General features: G+C 35.0%; 1 protein-coding gene across 1 annotated transcript in view; it reads left to right on the top strand.

The window, feature by feature from the left end:
* Window positions 1–19,197, top strand: part of SLCO4C1 (solute carrier organic anion transporter family member 4C1) — a 72,342-nt gene that overhangs the window by 49,389 nt on the left and 3,756 nt on the right. Inside the window, exons 5-12 of the mRNA XM_003480882.4 lie at window positions 1,333–1,454; window positions 3,511–3,623; window positions 5,895–6,039; window positions 6,456–6,651; window positions 7,888–8,041; window positions 15,187–15,377; window positions 16,628–16,692; window positions 18,195–18,332. Coding sequence (XP_003480930.1) covers window positions 1,333–1,454; window positions 3,511–3,623; window positions 5,895–6,039; window positions 6,456–6,651; window positions 7,888–8,041; window positions 15,187–15,377; window positions 16,628–16,692; window positions 18,195–18,332 — 1,124 coding nt within the window. The remainder of the gene's footprint in view (window positions 1–1,332; window positions 1,455–3,510; window positions 3,624–5,894; window positions 6,040–6,455; window positions 6,652–7,887; window positions 8,042–15,186; window positions 15,378–16,627; window positions 16,693–18,194; window positions 18,333–19,197) is intronic.

The following is a 19,197-nucleotide window of genomic DNA, read 5'->3' as shown; positions in this document are numbered from 1 at the left end:
CATGTCATTTTATTTAATCCTTTTAATAATCTTATAAGATAGTTTAGATGCAGAACTTGGTAGGTGACCAAGGCATGAATTGAAATAGACCTTTTTGACTCCACAACCCCCTTTTTCCCCACTGGGTTACCTTCTCCTTTTCCTGAATTGAGAAGTTAGTGACCTTTGGTGATGCCATATTTTCACTTTTTACTGTAATTACAAAGTCCTTTGCATGACTCTGAGCAGAGAGTATAGGTTAATCAAAAAAATTCAGAAGGTAGTACTATATAAAGATACTGATATATGTAGTTCTAGATTAATTTTTAGTGACTATATAAAAAGATAGGCAGAGGAAGCCCTTAAGCAGAGAGCTGGGTTTTTAAGACAGAACATTTTAATTTCAGTGGAGTGAAATAAGTTGTAGGCATGTTAGGAAGAGCCTGTTGATATAAAAATATGGGAACCATTATAAGAAACTGCTAATAGGTATCACTGTTTAAGAAGAGTTTTATGTTGAGTTCCTGCTGTGGTGCAATGGGATTGGTGGCATCTCTGCAGCACCAGTATGCAGGTTCGATCCCTGGCCCTGCACAGTGGATTAAAGGATCCAGCATTGTGCAGCTGTGACATAGATTGCAATTGCAGCTTAGATCTTTTTGCTGGCAGGGGAACACCCATATGCTGCAGGGCGGCTGAAAAGGAAAAAAAAAAGAGTTTTACATTCAAACGAATGCTACAATGGAAGCATGAAGCATGGTGGGAGTTCCCTGGTGGCCTAGTAATTACAGATCCTATGTTGTCACTCTGTGGCTTAGGTCACTGCTGTGGCATGGGTTTGATCCCTGGCCTGGGAGCTTCCACATGCCATGGACATAGCCAAAAAAAAAAAAATCAGTGATTTGCTGTGAGATATATTTAGCATTTTATATATATAATATTAAAAAATATACATATACACACATTTTTTATATATGTTCATATATACATATATCGTATATATACATATATACATATGTACTGTAATATTTAGAGGTAAAATTTAGCTAAAATTGGATAATGTTCAGAAATTCTATGTATGCTTTCAAATAGTCAATATACTTATATTTACTATTAAATATTTAAAACTTTTATGCTGTATTTGCCATGTGACATACTTTGTAAACCATTGTTCTTAGAACTCTATGTGTGCTATCTGTTGTAATTCTTTAAAATGGCTCTACCTAAAATTTTAACTGATACAATAATATTCTATATTTACATTTGAATTAAAAATTATATAATCATCATGACTGAGTTTTAATTAACACGATAGAATTGACTTCCCTGTCTTGTTTTTTTTCTGTCACATAGCATTGATGTCACTGAGGATGATCCACGATGGCTGGGGGCATGGTGGATTGGATTTCTTCTGTCCTGGCTCTTGGCTTGGTCTTTGATAATACCTTTTTCTTGCTTTCCAAAACATTTACCAGGTAAAAATGTTTTCTGTAAAATTAGGGAGTTTTACTGCAATTCCTAGGCCAAGTGTTGCTTTCTGTATGATTAATAAGAATCCAAAAAATACACTGGGAGTTGCTGTCGTGGCTCAGCCATTAATGAACCTGACTAGCATCCATGAGGACTCGGGTTTGATCCCTGGCCTCGCTCAGTAGGTTAAGGATTCAACATTGCCGTGAGCTGTGGTGAAGGTCGCAAATGAGGCACGGATCCTGCATTGCTGTGGCTGTGGCGTGTGCCTTCAGCTACAGGTCTGATTGGACCCCTAGCTGGGAACCTCCATATGCCTTGGGTGTGGCCCTAAAAAACAAACAAACAAAATACACTGTTGTTCTTTTTTTTTTTTTTTAATAGAATCTCAGTTGTAGCAATCTTAATAGTCATGGTTTTTCTTTATTTTCAGTTAACACACAAAGCAGTACCTGTTCACCTCTATTAAATACATGCTAAATTTGCATCTTATTGTGTTTTCTGGAAATCTTGCTTTATGTTTATGCAAGATACATTATCTTTTAAACTGTTAGTTTATATTCAGTTAGTAACTTCAAAAGCCAATCTGCTTTAGCTTATTGATGTTAAGTACTTTTTTTCCAGTTGTCACCAGTCATGCTGTAGTATCCTCATCAAATTTCTTTTTTTAAAAAAGTTTTATTGAAGTATAGTGGATATACAATGTTTGGATTATTTCTGCTATACAACAGAGTGATTTATTCAGTTGCGCATATTTCCATTCTCTTTCAGATTCTTTTCTCTCAAGATTATCACAGAATATTGGCTAGAGTTCTCGGTGCTTTCCCGCAGAGTGCCCTTGGCTAGTCATTTCGTATACCTCAGTGGATATATACCAGTCCCAAACCCCCAGTCCATCCCTACCTCCTGCAGCCTGTTCACCAAATTTCAGTACTAACAATCTGTCCAAAAAGAGAAGATCAATAGAAGGAGTTCCTTCATGGCACAGTGGATTAAGGATCTGGTGTTGTCACTGGAGTATCTAGGGTTTCTACTGTGGTGTAGGTTCAGTCGCTGGCCTGGTTACTTCCACATGCCATGGGCCCGGCCACAAAAGAAAAAAGAAAAACTAATGGAAAAGAATATGCATGCCTTCGTCTGTGAGATTTTACTTATAATCATGTGGTTCAAATACATGACTATAGAAATATTTTTGTCTGGGGTGAAGGCATTTAGTTCTTTCTATTATTATATGTTACAGAATAGTTGATTAGCTTTTGGAAATGAGCAAAAGAAAAGTAGGTAGAATAGAAGTAAGTGGACTCATATATTTCTTTCTACCCTGGGCCATCCAACTTATGATTTCACATATTGACTGTTTTTTTCACATTTATTCACAGTACTATTATTAAAAATCAAGTGTGTGATAATAGTGAATATTATTTCATATAAAAAGCATGTTATAAAGTAAAATAAAAAAGCTTTAAACATGCTTTGTTTAAAGCATAAAGGATGAGAAAGAATCATTTGAAAGCAAGAAAAAATTTTAAGAGAGATTTTAAATAAAGAGAACACTTAGGTAATTAGCACAAAATTGTCTTATCTTAATTTTTAGACTGGTTAGAACTTCCTTAGCTAATGGTAATAATACTAGTTCTTAGGATAGCCAGATTATAGTCATAGATATTCATATAGATTTGTTGACATGTGTTTTGGAATTTGTGTACCTGTAGAAGTGTGTGTCAAAGTAAACATCTTTTTTTTTTTTTTTTTTTTTTTTTTTGCTTTTTAGGGCCACTCCTGTGGCATATGGAGGTTCCTGGGCTAGGGATTGAGTTGGAACTGCAGCTGCTGGCTTACACCACAGTCACAGCAACGCAGGATCTGAGCTGTGTCTGTGACCTACACCACAGCTTACAGCAATGCTGGATCCTTAACCCACTGAGCAAGGCCAGGAATCAAACCTGCATCCTTATGGATACTAGTTGGGTTCTTTACCCCTGAGTCACAAGAGGAACTCATAAAGTAAATGTTTTTAAAAATGAAGAATGAAGTGGTAGAGTGAACTGATTAATTTTTTAGGTACAGAAGAAATTCAAGATGGAAAAATTTCCCAGGCTCATCAGAGTGGTTCCGTACAGCATACAGATAGGAATTTTGGACAAAGTTTTAAAGATTTTCCAGCTGCTGTAAAGGTAAAAAATAACACTACACACACACACACAACCCATACATGCATATATATTGAGATATTTGTATATGCTACAAACATATGTAGATAAACAAATTATCTGTACACGTAAGTATTAATAATGCATTCTTGCTTGCTTATTTACTGTAGTTCAAGATCTTAGAAAAACTTCAGATTTAATTTTATTGTGCTTTGAATAAATGAAAACTATTTCAGAGTAGAATAATTAGAAGAAATTGAGTTAATCATATCAGAAGTATTAATATTGAGTGGTTTCTCATTAGCCCATCATCTCATGCCATTTCCCTGATGTAATGGATGGATCCCTGAACTATAAATATATTTTTGAGAATGTCAAATCAGTATTTTTCCCTTGGGAAGGAGTGGTAGTTAGGGTTACTTGTTTTGAATTTGAGGTTAAAGATACAAAAGAGTTATGGTCTATTTTACTGAACTAAGCAGAAAAAGTATTCTTTCTATTTAGTATCATAAAAGTTTTATACAGAAGGGAGTTTATAATTTTGCCTTTTCAAGATTTGAGCTTATTTACTTTTCATTATTTTTTTCCCTCCTCAAATGAAAGCTTTAAGGTGTTTTTACTCTGTTCATCCCCCCTTTAACTCTCCTTCCTCCTTGCTCGTATAGGTATTCTTGTGTTTTGCTGAAATTGCTCATAATTTTTAATCCCAACTACTGTTATTTTCTTTTATGGTAGTTCTGTTCTATTTAATATATTTCTACTTAACTTATTTTATAAATTCTTATATATACTACCACCAAGTGCCGTTACTTACCACTGCCTTTTTTGTCCTTATGTTATGCTTTGAGATCTCAATTTTGGTTCAGATCTCTATGCATACAGCATTTTATTGATGATTTTTCTCAGATAGGATGCCATCTAGGTATCTTTGACTATCAAAATGATATTTCTTTTTTTTTTTTTTTTTTTTGTCTTTTTGCTATTTCTTTGGGCCACTCCCGTGGCATATGGAGGTTCCCAGGCTAGGGGTCGGATCGGAGCTATAGCCACCAGCCTATGCCAGAGCCACAGCAACACAGGATCTGAGCCGCGTCTGCAACCTACATCACAGCTCACTGCAACGCTGGATCGTTAACCCACTGAGCAAGGGCAGGGACCGAACCCGCAACCTCATGGTTCCTAGTCTGATTTGTTAACCACTGCGCCACGACGGGAACTCCCAAAATGATATTTCTGACTGGATGAATACGTTTAGGTCATAATTTTTTACCTCCAGTAGCCTGTAGATGTGGTTTTGCTCTTTTCTCTTTAAATATGTTGCAACTGAGAAATTCCATGTTAATGTGATTCTTCTTATTCTATTTTCAAAGTTGTAAATTTCTTCATTTTTTTCTCTGATTTTAGGATATTTATTAGGTTATTCCTAAGTATGTATCTTTTTTCATTAATCCTTTCTAGGAGCCCATTATCTGTTTCAATCTGAAAGCAAATATTTTCTACTCTTAGTATTTTTTAAAATTAATACATGTCTTCATTCAGGTAATTTTTCCCCTTGGTCACTATTGTTTTTCTTGGGTTAGACCATTTGTCTCTGACTTCCAAATCTCTTATCTTGCCTTTTTGTGACTCATGTGTATGTGTGTTCCTTGGTCTTATGAAATTTTTTTGCATTGACCATTCTAGAGCTATACTTTATGGTTTTCACTTCATGGTTAAATGTGGTGAAATAACTGAATTTCTATACTTCCCTCTGATAGATTAATAAGATTCTGAGAAATTCAGCAATATAGACCTTTCTTTAAAATTTCTTAACATATTTAAAGTTTTAACTACTGAGGCCTTCACTCATGGAGCAATATGACAAGTCTGATAATTAGGGGCCGCTCTCATCTTTGCTCACAGTCAGTTCTTCATTTACTGGACATAGGAATTCAGAACACAATAAAAAAAATCAAATATGGTTAGATTTATTGTGTGGAGATTTATAATAAGACTTGGGAAAGGAACGTTCCAACCTAGCTTTTATCTCCTTTCCCTAGTTCCTTGCAAATTATTGAGGCACATTCACCCTACTGATCAATCATCTGTCAATTTTCTAGGTGTTCCATATTACATTCTATATATAAAGCTATTAATAATATTTATAATTTTGTGCTAGAGGAAATGCTGAAATTTTACAGATAATTGTATTGTGTTCATTTAAAATTTGCTATTTCATTGTACTGTCTACCTTTCTAATGCTGCATTTTGCAGTATGATCAGTTATTCATTTGGTGAACTGTATTTTTCCTTTAGAATTTGATGAGGAATACTGTCTTTATGTGTTTAGTTCTATCAACTTGTTCAGAAGCCTTAGTTGCTACTGGATTTGCCACATTTTTACCTAAATTTGTAGAAAATCAATTTGGATTCTCTTCCAGCTCTGCAGCTACCCTTGCAGGTAAAACATTTTCTTTGTTCTAATGTAATCCAATAATTTTACTTTACCACATTAGATATTTGTTAAAGTAGCATATAATTTTGGATAGCCCACTCCTTAAAGTTTAAACTTTATACTGATTTTGATAAGTTTCCAATTTTCTGACATTAGGCAATCTATTGTATGACTGTGAGAGATCCAGAGGCCATAAACAGAGTTTAAGAGAATATATACTAATCTTAATATTTAAAGCACTAATCTTATTACTCTCTTAATATAATGGTAAACTCATTTATGCATATTTTTTCCAAATCACATGAATGCTTTCGTATATTAAAACCATAGTAGTGCTTGTTTTTGATGTTTTCCAGTTTTTGGTAGAACTCACTGAGTATACTTGTATGTTTTCTCACTGTCTGTGTCTTCTTTTTCATTAGGGTCTGTTTTAGTTCCTGGAGCTGCTCTTGGTCAGATTTTAGGTGGTATGCTTGTTTCAAAATTCAAAATGACGTGTAAAAACATAATGAAGTTCACTTTGCTCACGACTGTAATTGCACTTATACTAAGCTTAGTGTTTCTTTATACCACCTGTGAAAATGCTCCATTTGCGGGTGTGTCTGAATCATATAATGGGTAAATATTTCACTGCTTTTCGAAATTAATATCAGAGTGAGAAACTGTGTGTGTATTTCTTTCTTTCTTTTTTTTTGTCCTTTTTGCTATTTCTTGGGCCGCTCCCGCGGCATATGGAGATTCTCAGGCTAGGCGTCCAATCGGAGCCATAGCCACCAGCCTACGCCAGAGCCACAGCAACGCCAGAGCCACAGCAACGTGGATCCGAGCCGCGTCTGCAACCTACACCAGCTCACGGCAACGCCGGATCATTAACCCACTGAGCAAGGCCAGGGACCGAACCTGCAACCTCATGGTTCCTAGTCAGATTTGTTAACCACTACGCCACGACGGGAACTCCACTGTGTGTGTATTTCTAAGTATATACCTTCTTAAAATGAGAGATTGACATTTTTTTAAATTCGGAGACTGCAAAACATGTAGTTTGTATTTTTAGCATCAGTAGTTCATATCATTTTGTGTCCATCTGTACTCCTAGACTGTGAAATCTTTGCAGTGATTATCTTACTCAGCTTTGTATTCCTGATAGGGCCTAGCACTTGTTCAATATATATTGGTTGAATTAATACATAAATAGGGGATTGTATAAGTATCTTTGCCTAGGGTAACCCTTTATATTTTAAAACATGTTGCCTCCAATTAAGAGGCGGCATGGAATAACACTGAACCTGTGAACCAGGAGTATTATATTTGGCAAAGAAAGAAAAGTCATCTCTCTGGGCCTCAGTTTTCCCACTGATAGAGTATACTGAACATCTTAAATTTACTTGTCCTTCCAGGTTTAAATTGTACCCCACCCCCCTCCCCTGGGAAATTTGGCATGTCTGGACACATTTTGGTTATGGCAACTAAGGGGATACTGCTGACAGCCAGTGGGTAGAGGCCAGGGATGCTGCTCAACATCCTACAATCCACAGAGCCAGCACCCCCCCCCCAAAAAAAAATTATCCAATACCAGATGAGAAATTGCTTTCTTTGCTTACTCTGCCTAATTTTTTTTGACTCACTGACAGCCATTCTGTTATATAACTATTGTTTCTGCTGTTAAGCTGTCTCTTCCACTGAAGTTAATCTCTGTGTGAAAAGGCAATATTCTGTTTGTTTTATTTGTTCAGTAATGAAACGAGTTGAGTGAGTGAACAAATGACTGAATGGCAGGATATAACCATACTTCTGAATTGTTCATTAAAGGTTATAACATAGGTGATTTACCCGTCTTTCATTTCTATTTGACAGGACAGGACAACTGGGAAAACTGACTGCTCCCTGTAATGCCAATTGTAACTGCCTGCGATCATATTATTATCCTCTCTGTGGAGGAGATGGAGTGCAATATTTTTCTCCCTGCTATGCAGGTTGTACAAATTCCATTTCCAAAAAACATCCAAAGGTAATTTGTTGCTACTCCTTTACCTTAATGATGCAATATTTTTATGTACTTCTGGATGGCCTTCCTTATCCCTCTGGTGGAGTTCTGCTGTGCCTGCTCTTTCCTTCCTGGCCCATCTCCTCCATTCAAAAGCCAGGCACAGTTTCAGGCTGAAAATGAAATGAACATTTTGCTGAAGATCTATACATTGCACCTACAATTGAAAGTAATGCATTGTACACTTAAAATTTGTTGTGTTCTTACCTTAATTTTTAAAAAAAGGGCTCCTGACCACTCCAACTAAAAAAGATTCTTCTTCCTTTATACTTCAGATTCAATTCTGTAGAAAAATTAATTTGTCAGTTCCTTACATCTTTATAACATTACTTTTGTTATAGTAGTGAAATAATACTCACCTTTTTACATTGTTTTATTTTCCCTCAACTATACTTTATGTCCCTCAAAGTCAGGGAGCTTCTCTTATTCTCACTAAGTACAGTGTATATCATAAACATAATAAGTATTTGTTGCTTTGATAAACCATGGACACATTTAAAAATATGCAAATCATTAGTTTGTTCTCAAATACAAATAAATATGGTTAGTTCTGGATTAGAATGCCTATCAGTTTACATAAATATGATTTCTTTTTACTACCATTAAGTAGTTTAAGAGAATCCAATAAAATTTTATTGTATTACATCTACAATCTAAAGATTTTATCTGAGCTAAATTTAGATCCTTGGGAAGAAATGATATTCACATTACTAGTAGTACAAAATAGGTTATGTTTTGCATTAATTGATAATATGATAACTTTATTTTTTGTTTTTTATTTTAATTTTTTTTTTACTCAAATGAATTTATCACATCTGAAGTTGTATAATGATCACCACAATCCAGTTTTACAGGATTTCCATCCCACAACCCAAGCACATCCCCCCACCCCCCAAACTCTCTCCTCTGGAGACCGTAACTTTTTCAATGTCTGTGAGTCAGCACCTGTTCTGGAAAGAAGTTCAGTCTGTCCTTTTTTCGGATTCCACATGTCAGTGAAAGCATTTGATGTTGGTGTCTCATTGTATGGCTGACTTCACTTAACGTGATAATTTCTAGGTCCATCCATGTTGCTAAAAATGCTGGTATTTCGTTCCTTTTAATGGCTGACTAATATTCCATCGTGTATATGTACCACATCGTCTTGATCCACTCTTCTGTTGAAGGACATTTAGGTTGTTTACATGACTTGGCTATTGCAAATAGTGCTGCAGTGAACATCAGAGTACATGTGTCTTTGCAAGTCGTGGTTTCTCTGGATAGATGCCCAGGGGTGGGATTGCTGGATCAAATGGTAGTTCTATGTTTAGTTTTCTGAGGAATCTCCATACTGTTTTCCACAGTGGTTGCACCAATTTACAATCCCACCAACAGTGTACTAGGGTTTCTTTTTCTCCACACCCTCTCCAGCACTTATTGTATGTAGACTTTTTGATGATGGCCATTCTGGCTGGTATAAGGTGGTACCTCAAAGTGGTTTTGATTTGCATTTCTCTAATAATGAGTGATGTTGAACATCTTTTCATGTGTTTCTTGGCCATCCATATGTCTTCTTTGGAGAACTGTCTGTTTAGATCTTCTGCCCATTTTTTGATGGGGTTGTTTGTTTTTTTGGCATTGAGTTTCAGGAAGTGTTTATAAATTTTGGAGATTAATCCCTGTCAGTCGCTTCATTTGCAAAGATTTTCCCCCATTCTGTGGGTTGTCTTTTCATTTTGTTTAGGGTTTCCTTTGCTATGCAGAAACTTTTAAGTTTAATTAAGTCCCATTTGTTTATTGTTGTTTTTACTGTCATTACTCTAAGAGGTGAATCTGAGAAGGTGTTGCTGTGGTTTATGTCAGAGGGTGTTTGGCCTGTGTTTTCCTCTAAGAGTTTTATGGTATCTGGTCTTATATCTAGGTCTTTACTCCATTTTGAGTTTATTTTTGTGTATGGTGTTAGGGAGTGTTTTAATTTCATTCTTTTCCATGTGGCTGTCCAGTTTTCCCAGCACCACTTATTGAACAAGCTGTCTTTTCTCCATTGTATATTCTTGCCTCCTTTGTCATAGATGAGTTGGCTGTAGGTGCGTGGGTTTAATTCTGGGCTTTCTCTCCTGTTCCACTGATCTATATTTCTGTCTTTGTGCCAGTACCATATAGTTTTGATGATTCTTGCTTTGTAGTATAGTCTGAAGTCCGGGAGCCTGATTCCTCCAGCTCCATGTTTCTTTTTCAGGATGTCTTTGGCTATTCTGGGTCTTTTGTGCTTGCAAACAAACTTTAAAATATTTTGTTCAAGTTTTGTGAAAAATGTCCTTGGTAATTTGATAGGGATTGCATTGAACCTATAGATTGCGTTGGGTATAGTATAGTCATTTCAGTAATACTGACTCTTCCAGTCCAAGAGCATGGCATGTTGTTCCATCTATTTGTGTCATCTTTGATTTCTTTCATCAGCATCTTATAGTTTTCAGAGTAGAGGTCTTTTGTCTCTTTAGGTAGGTTTACTCCTAGGTATTTTATTCTTTTGGATGCAATGGTAAACGGGATTGCTTCCCTAATTTCTATTTCTGCTCTTTCACTGTTAGTGTATAGAAATGCCATCGATTTCTGTGTATTAATTTTGTATCCTGCGACTTTGCCAAATTCGCGGGTGAGCTCTAACAGTTTTCTGGCAGAGTCATTAGGATTCTCTAGGCATAATATCATGTCATCTGCAAATAGTGATAGTTTTACTTCTTCCTTTCCAATTTGGATTCCTTTTATCTCTTTTACTTCTCTGATTGCTGTGGCTAGGACTTACAGAACTATGTTAAAGAGTAGTGGCGAGAGGGTCATCCTTGTCTTGCTCCTGACCTCAGTGGGAATTCTTTCAGCTTGAGAATGATGTTAGCTCTGGGTTTGTCATATATGGCCTTTATTATGCTGAGGTAGGTTCCCGTTATGCCCACTTTCTGAAGGGTTTTTATCAGAAATGGGTGTTGGATTTTGTCAAAGGCTTTTTCTGCATCTGTTGAGAGGATCATATGGTTTTTATTCTTCCGTTTGTTAATGTGGTGTATCATACTGATGGATTTGCAGATATTGAAGAACCATTGCATCCCTGGGATAAATCCAACTTGATCATAATGTCCAATCCTTTTAACGTATTGTTGGATGCTGTTTGTTAGTATTTTGTTGAGGATTTTTGCATGATGTTCATCAGTGAAATTGGCCTGTAATTTTCTTTTTTTTGTGGTATTTTTGTCTGGTTTTGGTATAACGGTGATAGTGCCTTCATAAAATGAGTTTGGGAGTATCCCTTCCTCTGCAATTTTTTGAAATAGTTTCGGAAGGATAGGTGTTAGCTCTTCTCTGAATGTTTGATAAAATTCACCTGTGAAGCCATCTGGTCCTGGACTTTTGTTTGTTGGGAGTTTTTAAATCACAGTTTCAATTTCAGTACTTATGATTGGTCCATTCATCTTTTCTATTTCATCTTGGATTACTCTTGGAAGATTTTACTTTTCTAAGACTTTGTCCATTTATTCTCGGTTTTCCATTTTGTTGGCGTATAATTGCATATGATCCTTTGTATTTCTGTGATGTCTGTTGTTACTTCTCCTTTTAGGAAGGTTTTTTAAAAATTTTTATTTTATATTGGTGTATGTTTGATTTATAATGTTTTGTTAGTTTTATGTATACAGCAAAGTGATTTAGTAATACATACACATATATCCATTCTTTTTCAGATTCTTTTCCCATATAGGTTATTACAGAATATTAAATAGAGTTCCCAGGGAAGATTTTTAAGATCCAAAAGCTTAGGGTTATCATAACTTCAATCCAGTGGACATCTGGGGTTGCTTTAGTTTCAAAACAGGTTGGGTGTTTCTGTTAGTTTTTTTTTTGCCTTTTAGGGCCACACCCATTGCATTTGGAGGTTCCGAGGCTAGGGGTTGAATCAGAGCTGTAGCTGCTGGCCTTATCACAGCCACAGCAACACCAGATCTGAGTTGCATCTGCATCCTATACCATAGCTCATGGCAACATCAGATCCTTAACCCACTGAGTGAAGCCAGGGATTGAACTTGCATTCTCATGGATGCTAGTCACATTCATTTCCACTGAGCCATGATGGGCACTCCTGTGTCAGTTATAAGAAATCAAATTCCACAAGTGAGTATGATACATATAAAATCAGAACTACCTGAAAGGTAAACTATTTCTTTGAGAGGGAGATAAAAAGTTAGCATTTTCCTGTATATGAAATATGATCAAGGAGTTCCCTTTGGAACTTAGTGGATTAAAGACACAGCACTATCTCTGTGAGAATGCAGGTTTGGTCTCTGGCCTTGCTCAGTAGGTTAATGATCCAGTGTTGCTGCAAGCTGCATGGTAGGTTGCAGATGTGGCTTAGATCCCACATTGCTGTGACTATGGCTTAGGTCAGCAGTTGCAGCTCTGATTTGACCCCTGGACTGAGAACTTCCATATGCCACAGGTGCAGCCCTAAAAAAGAAAAAAAAAAAAAAAAAAGGGATCAGTAAGTGCTATTGACTAACTTTAATTAGAAGATTATGACAAGGAATTAAATTAGTGGAAGAGTTTTACCCACATAACAATATATATAGATACAAATAACCATCCTGAACAAGGAAATGAAAATTTAAAAATACATAAACAATTAAAAAATAACCTAATACCCAGAGCACCCTTGAAATAGTACTGGTTATTATGATATGGTTAATTCGATATTTATATTTGTTACCAAATACTATCATTGCCATTTTATAAAATAAATTGTCTTTTAGGGATTGTTTCAGAAAAGCAAGTTATTTTGGCTTTCAAATTTTATATTTGTTCTGGCTTTTTATGTCTAACTAGTCCATGTAACAACTCATTTTTTCAAAGGATTAATTTTTCTTACAAAATATTTCAGATAGGCAAAATGTATTGACATAATGTAATAAACACCAATGCACATTTGTTCACAGAAATAGAATATATTTCATACAAAAACAGATGTTGACTGACAGCTAACTATATTGTAGGCAAATGTATGCTTTTCTATTTAAGAGAGTTGTGAAGTTTCATTAAGGTAGAAAAAAATATTTTGTTTTCTTTCTTAAAATTTTTAAAGGCTACATTACTTCTATCTGACTGTTGAGTATGTAATAGTTTGTTTTAGGGGGTCACATGCATATTTAAGTTTCCTGAATCAGTACCAGTGGTCTCTGATCTTTGGGACAATGAAAGCACTAGTTCACTCTGATTTCTCTAGCTGTGCTCTAACTTTATTGAGTCCTTAAACATATAAAACAATTTGTAAGAATGGACTGGAGATATAAAAAGCCTTTAAAAATGATTATGACTAACTTTCAAATGCCTGAATTCTTTTCCTACAAAAGTAATACTTGTGATTTTTTAAACGTTATTTTCAAACATTTCATATTACTAATTTATATGTATATAAATATATTAAATAGTTAATATATACAAAATAACCTTCAGGGTAATTAATAACTTATGCTTTTATTATAATAAATATGTCAACTTAAGAAGGATACATCAGATTTCCTGTCATGGCTCAGTGGTTAAGGAATCTGACTGGGAACTATGATGTTGTGGGTTCAGTCCCTGGCCTTGATCAGTGGGTTAAGGATCTGGTGTTGCTGTGAGCTGTGGTGTAGGTCGCACATGTGGCTTGAATCCTGTGTTGCTGTGGCAGTAGTGTAGGCAGGCAGCTGCAGCTCTGATTCGACTCCTGGGAACCTCCATATGCTACGGGTGTAGCCATAGAAAAGACAAAAAAAAAAAAGAAGGATATGTCTTTTGGTAAAGCAATTCAAAAAATTTCAGAAAATTGTAGTAAAAAGGTTTAGCTGAAAGTAGTATTTTTTCCCCAAATCTCATGATGAATTAGTTAATTTTACTGTGACACTTGTGAAAATTACAGTGTTTGTTCTTTCAAACTAGCATAAATAGTGAGATTGTCACTATGCCTGCTTTTTTTGCGTCCTAATAATGGAAAAGAAGAAAATTAGCAGGAAAACTATTTAAACAATTACGGTCTCTCTAAAGCAATCGAAAATGTGGAAGATATCTAATTGTTATGCCATTATCCATTTGTTTTATAAAACATGAGTCAATAACAGATTATAAATTAAAGTAATGGACATAAAAGTTAAATACAGATTATTCCATTTTGTAAATCTGGCCCATTGTTTTCACTTTATTAATTTATTTTATTTTTATTTTTATTTATTTATTTTTTTTAGTCTTTTTGTGTTTTTAGGGCCGCACGTGGCATATGGAGGCTCCCAGGCTAGGAGTCCAATCGGAGCTGCAGCTGCAGGCCTACACCACAGCCACAGGAATGCAGGATCTAAGCAGCATCTGCGACCTACACCACAGTTCCTGGGAATGCTGGATCCTCAACCCACTGAGAAAGACCAGGGATTGAACCCACATCCTCATGGACACCAGTCGGGTTTGCTAACTGTTGAGCCATGACGGGAACTCCTTTTTTTTTTTTTTTTTTTTTTCTTCCCTTATTTTTTATTGTTATTTCCCCCAACACATTTTTTTTTCCCCCACTGTACAGCATGGGGACCCAGTTAGACATACATGTATACATAATTTTTTCTCCCATTTTCGTGCTCCATTGTAAGTATCTAGACATAGTTCTCAATGCTACACAGCAGAATCTCATTGTTAATCCATCCCAAAAGCAATAGTTTGAATCTGTTAACCACAAGCTCCCAATCCTTCCTCCTCCCTCCCCCTCCCCCTAGGCAACCGCAAGTCTATTATCCAGGTCCATGATTTTCTTTTCTGTGGAAAGGTTCATTTGTGCAGTGTATTAGATACCAGATATGAGTGATATCATGTGGTATTTGTCTTTCTCTTTTTGACTTACTTCACTCAGTATGAGAGTCTCTAGTTCCATCCATGTTGCTTTTTTATTTATTTATTTTTGAACTTCCTTAATTTCTCAAGGATAATTGCTATTTGTCATCGTTATTTGTTGTGTATGAATTAAGACGGTGTAAGAGTGTTTGCCATGTCTAGAACTCACATAATTTACAATGATAAAACATTTCCAAGATAAGCACTTTCAGTATATTTATGTCTAATATTTCTAGGTATATCAAAACTGTTCATGTATTAAAAGGAAAATAGAAATAACACCTACTCCATCAAGTCCTGATTTTGAGGCTAAAGCTGGAAAATGTTCAGTTCAATGTAAAAACTTGCCCATATTCCTTGGCATATTCTTTGCTGCAATTGTTTTTACCTTTATGGCTGGTACTCCTATAACTGTGTCCATCCTAAGGTATGTGTTATATTGTAAAATTTGCCATCCTTAGGGTTACATTGTTGAGTGATAAGAAAATGGACTTAGGGATTCATTTGGTGTTTATATTGACTGTTGTTTTCCAGTACCCATTCAGCCCTTACAAGGTCTTTAGTTCTATGGCATTGAAAAAGCTACCTCATTGAACCTGAGATGTGTGAGGCTTAAATGAGTCATGTATGTGAAAGTGTCTTAACATGTCTTCTTGGGGTGTACTTGATGCTGGTCTCTCTATTTCTTTCATGAGGCTTCATTAAGCTGGAGTTATGTTCAGTTGCATTTGAGTATGAGGGAAATCACAATACATTCCACATGTCAGAATCAGAATGATATGCATTCTGCCTTATACAGTAGGTGCTGTGATATTAAACCTTCCTACAAACAGTAAAACATCCTGGTTGTTACCTGGCTCTTCACAGTGTTTTGTGCTTTCACTTGCTCTTCTTTCTACACCACTTTATGAAAATATTTCCTATTTTCTCTCCCATAAGCTCATCAGCCTTTCTATATTTCTCCTAAGGAACTATCTTTTTCCCTCCTCAATTTTTGTTCCTTGATACTCACTCACTACCTTTTCATTTAATTTTTAACAAATGGAAACTTTAGAGATTTTGTCTAAAAACTTCAGTAGTCTATAACCATCTGTCACCTTTTACCTACATATTTGTTTCTAAAGACTACTCAATCTCTTTTACCTGCTGTCTAACTCTCTTGTGTGCCAACATCATATCTTATTCATCTTTGAGAGATATTATTTAAAGGATTATTGTTGAATCAAATTGAATGCCAGCAACTCTTTTACACTGCGTCAAATTAGTACTATTAGCTCAGAGCTATGATTTCTGTCTCAAAGTTAATAGGAGAGTAAAAATTATTTGCTTGCAACTTAAGTAATGTAAATTGTAACTTAAGAGATAGTCAAAAAGAAGTCTTGTTAGTGGCTGTCTTTTCTCCTTTACATTTGCTAAAATTTATAACTATTCAGGACATTTGTTAAAATTCATTTGACTTCTTTTGGTATTATTTGTAGTATATTAGTTTAGGTAACATTTTTCTTTTTTCACAATTCCAGAAAGGTTGAACTGTATATAAGCTATTACAAATGATTTTTTAATTTCATGTGTATAACAGTTACTTTATAAATGCTAAGCCGGTATAAAATGAGTTAGCTCAAAGAGCAAATATACTATAAAGCCATTTTTGGTCTGATATGTATTTAATATCTCCAGGTGTGTTAATCAAAATCAACGGTCTCTAGCTTTGGGAATACAGTGTATGTTGCTTCGAATATTAGGTATGCCATTTTTCTTAATGCATTTCTTTTTTTTTTTGCTATTTTGCATTTCTAACTTGTTTATTTTTATTCACTACTGTTATTGATTTTTTTTTCATTTACGGTATATGCCAAGAAAATAACCGATTTAACTGCAGTAGAAAACTATATAATTGTCATTGAAGAAAGCTGCTTTCCATTATTCAAGATGTAGTATCTTCACTTATCTGATTGGTTAACTATTATTTCCAATTCTGTTGCAAATATAATCTTAAAGAGTTTATCATATTTATTTGAAGTATATGGTCAGCAACACATTTAAAATAGAACCTAGTAAAGAACATGAATTTTTTTTCTATTGATATAAAACCTATTACCAATATAAATTATGGAAAAACATTATTTACAACTACTGTAATTCCTTTTTCTTCCTGCATTTAACTCCATTTGCAACACAGTTATGTTGCATTAGCAGTGAAAAACAATGGGTTTAAGTGTTTCCTTAAAAACTATGCTCTAGATATTGTGTCCAATTAAGAATTGGTATAAGAAATAATTTATGTCAGAAAATTTATAAGTAGATAAATTCATATCTACTTCCAGATGTAGGGAAGAATAATAAAACAGAAACATTATGTTATACACATAATTATATGTGTGTATAATTTTCCATATAATATTAAGATTATTTATAAAAACAAAAAGCAGGAACATTAGATCCCCGAGACCAACTTTCCCATTTTCCAGATAAGTAAATTCAAGATCTGAGAGATTCAGGAATTTGCCTGTAGTTGCACAATTAATGGTGAAAATGAGACTTGGAAAACTCTTCTTGCTCTCAAGCCAGTGTTCTTTTAACTCTTTCTTGCTGCATATCAGGAAAGAACAGACTGGATGTAGCTAAAGTCTAAGACTTACCATTTCAAATTCTGTATTTGATGTGTAACAACTGGAAGGTCTTAACTATGTGGAAATTTAGTGCCTTATGACCCCATTTTGGAGAGGATATGTGTGTGTTTGACATAGTAGTACTCCTAGGCATGTTAGTAAGAATGTGTTTTGGGGCGTGTACACATGTACACTCCCATGTACATGCATCTCAGGGTGTGTATGTATATGTGTACACACATGCCCACATTAGTTTACATGCACATGCACACACGTACATACACATGATACATATACTGTAGTTCAGCAGACTTATTCCATGCATCAGTAATTTATTTTGATTTTTTTAAAGTATAATAGCTAATTTCAAAGACACACATTTAATTAGAAAAACAGTGAATTAAAATGTTTACCTAACTAAATGTTAACCCAATATATGCCAGAGATTTTGTTAAAATAATGTTTGAATTGATTATAAGTATGTTAAAATTATATATAATTAATTTAGAATGTTTTACCTGTGTTTCTTTATATTCCTTTTACTTGTACATGAACTGATTGATTTGCATGTCGACAGATTAATACCTATTCTCAATAATCTTTTCCCGTGTGTATTTTACATATAATTCTTCTAGGCACAATACCTGGACCCATTATATTTGGCATCGCAATAGACAGCACATGCGTTCTCTGGGATATTAACAAATGCGGAATTAAAGGAGCTTGCTGGGTTTATAATAACATCCAGATGGCCTATATGTTCATGGCCATAAGTAAGTGGTGTCTTCTTCATAACTTTAGAGTAAATTAATGATGTCAAGAGAAGAATAAGATCTTATTGTTACTTAGGTTTTGAAATGTTCAGTCCATGCCGTTGGACTACCTATACTCCTGAAACAGAGATCGGTCATCATAGCATGTTATGAAGGTCTTAGCTGGCCTCTGAAAGGCTAAGAGTAAAATAGAAGGGAGTAACATTTTGGCTTTCATCACATCACACATCATATACTTTTCTTTTAACAATTTCTCTCAAATTTTTTTGGAAAATATAAGAAAAAGCTCAAAGAGAATTCTGAGAAATTCCAAAATGATTGTCTCCTAGGCACCTGGGCTTTGAAAAGCACTTGGAGCTGAGGTAGGGAAGTAGTCTTTGGCTCTAAGGCAGGTTGCAAGAAACCTTGTTATGTTTTGCAAGATTAGTCAGCATATTTAACCCTTTTTGCCTTTGGTAGTCTGTTTTGTGTAATCTTGGTTAAGCAATCAATGAAAAATAAGATTAAGGAAGTAGTTTGTAAGAGTATGATAAAATTTAAAGATAAGAAGTTAGAATATTTAAAAACAGAAATTCTAGGTATAAATACACACACAGTTGACCCTCAAAAAACAGAACATGGGTTTAAACTGCACGGGTGCACTTATATGCAAAGATTTTTTTCAATAAATACATACTATGGTACTACACAGTCTTCAGGTTGGCTGAATCTGCAGATCTGGAACTGCAGATACAGAGGGCAGACTCTAAAGTTACATGAGTATTTTCAGCTGGATGGGGAGCTGGCACCTCAACCCATGAGCTGTTCAAATATCACCTGGATGTGTGTGTGTGTTTAGCATAATGTGTGATTTTCATTGTGAATG

This window comes from Sus scrofa, chromosome 2 (genome assembly GCF_000003025.6).
Source record: "Sus scrofa isolate TJ Tabasco breed Duroc chromosome 2, Sscrofa11.1, whole genome shotgun sequence".
NCBI lineage: Eukaryota > Metazoa > Chordata > Mammalia > Artiodactyla > Suidae > Sus > Sus scrofa.
This window is presented reverse-complemented; position numbering and strand designations above follow the sequence as displayed.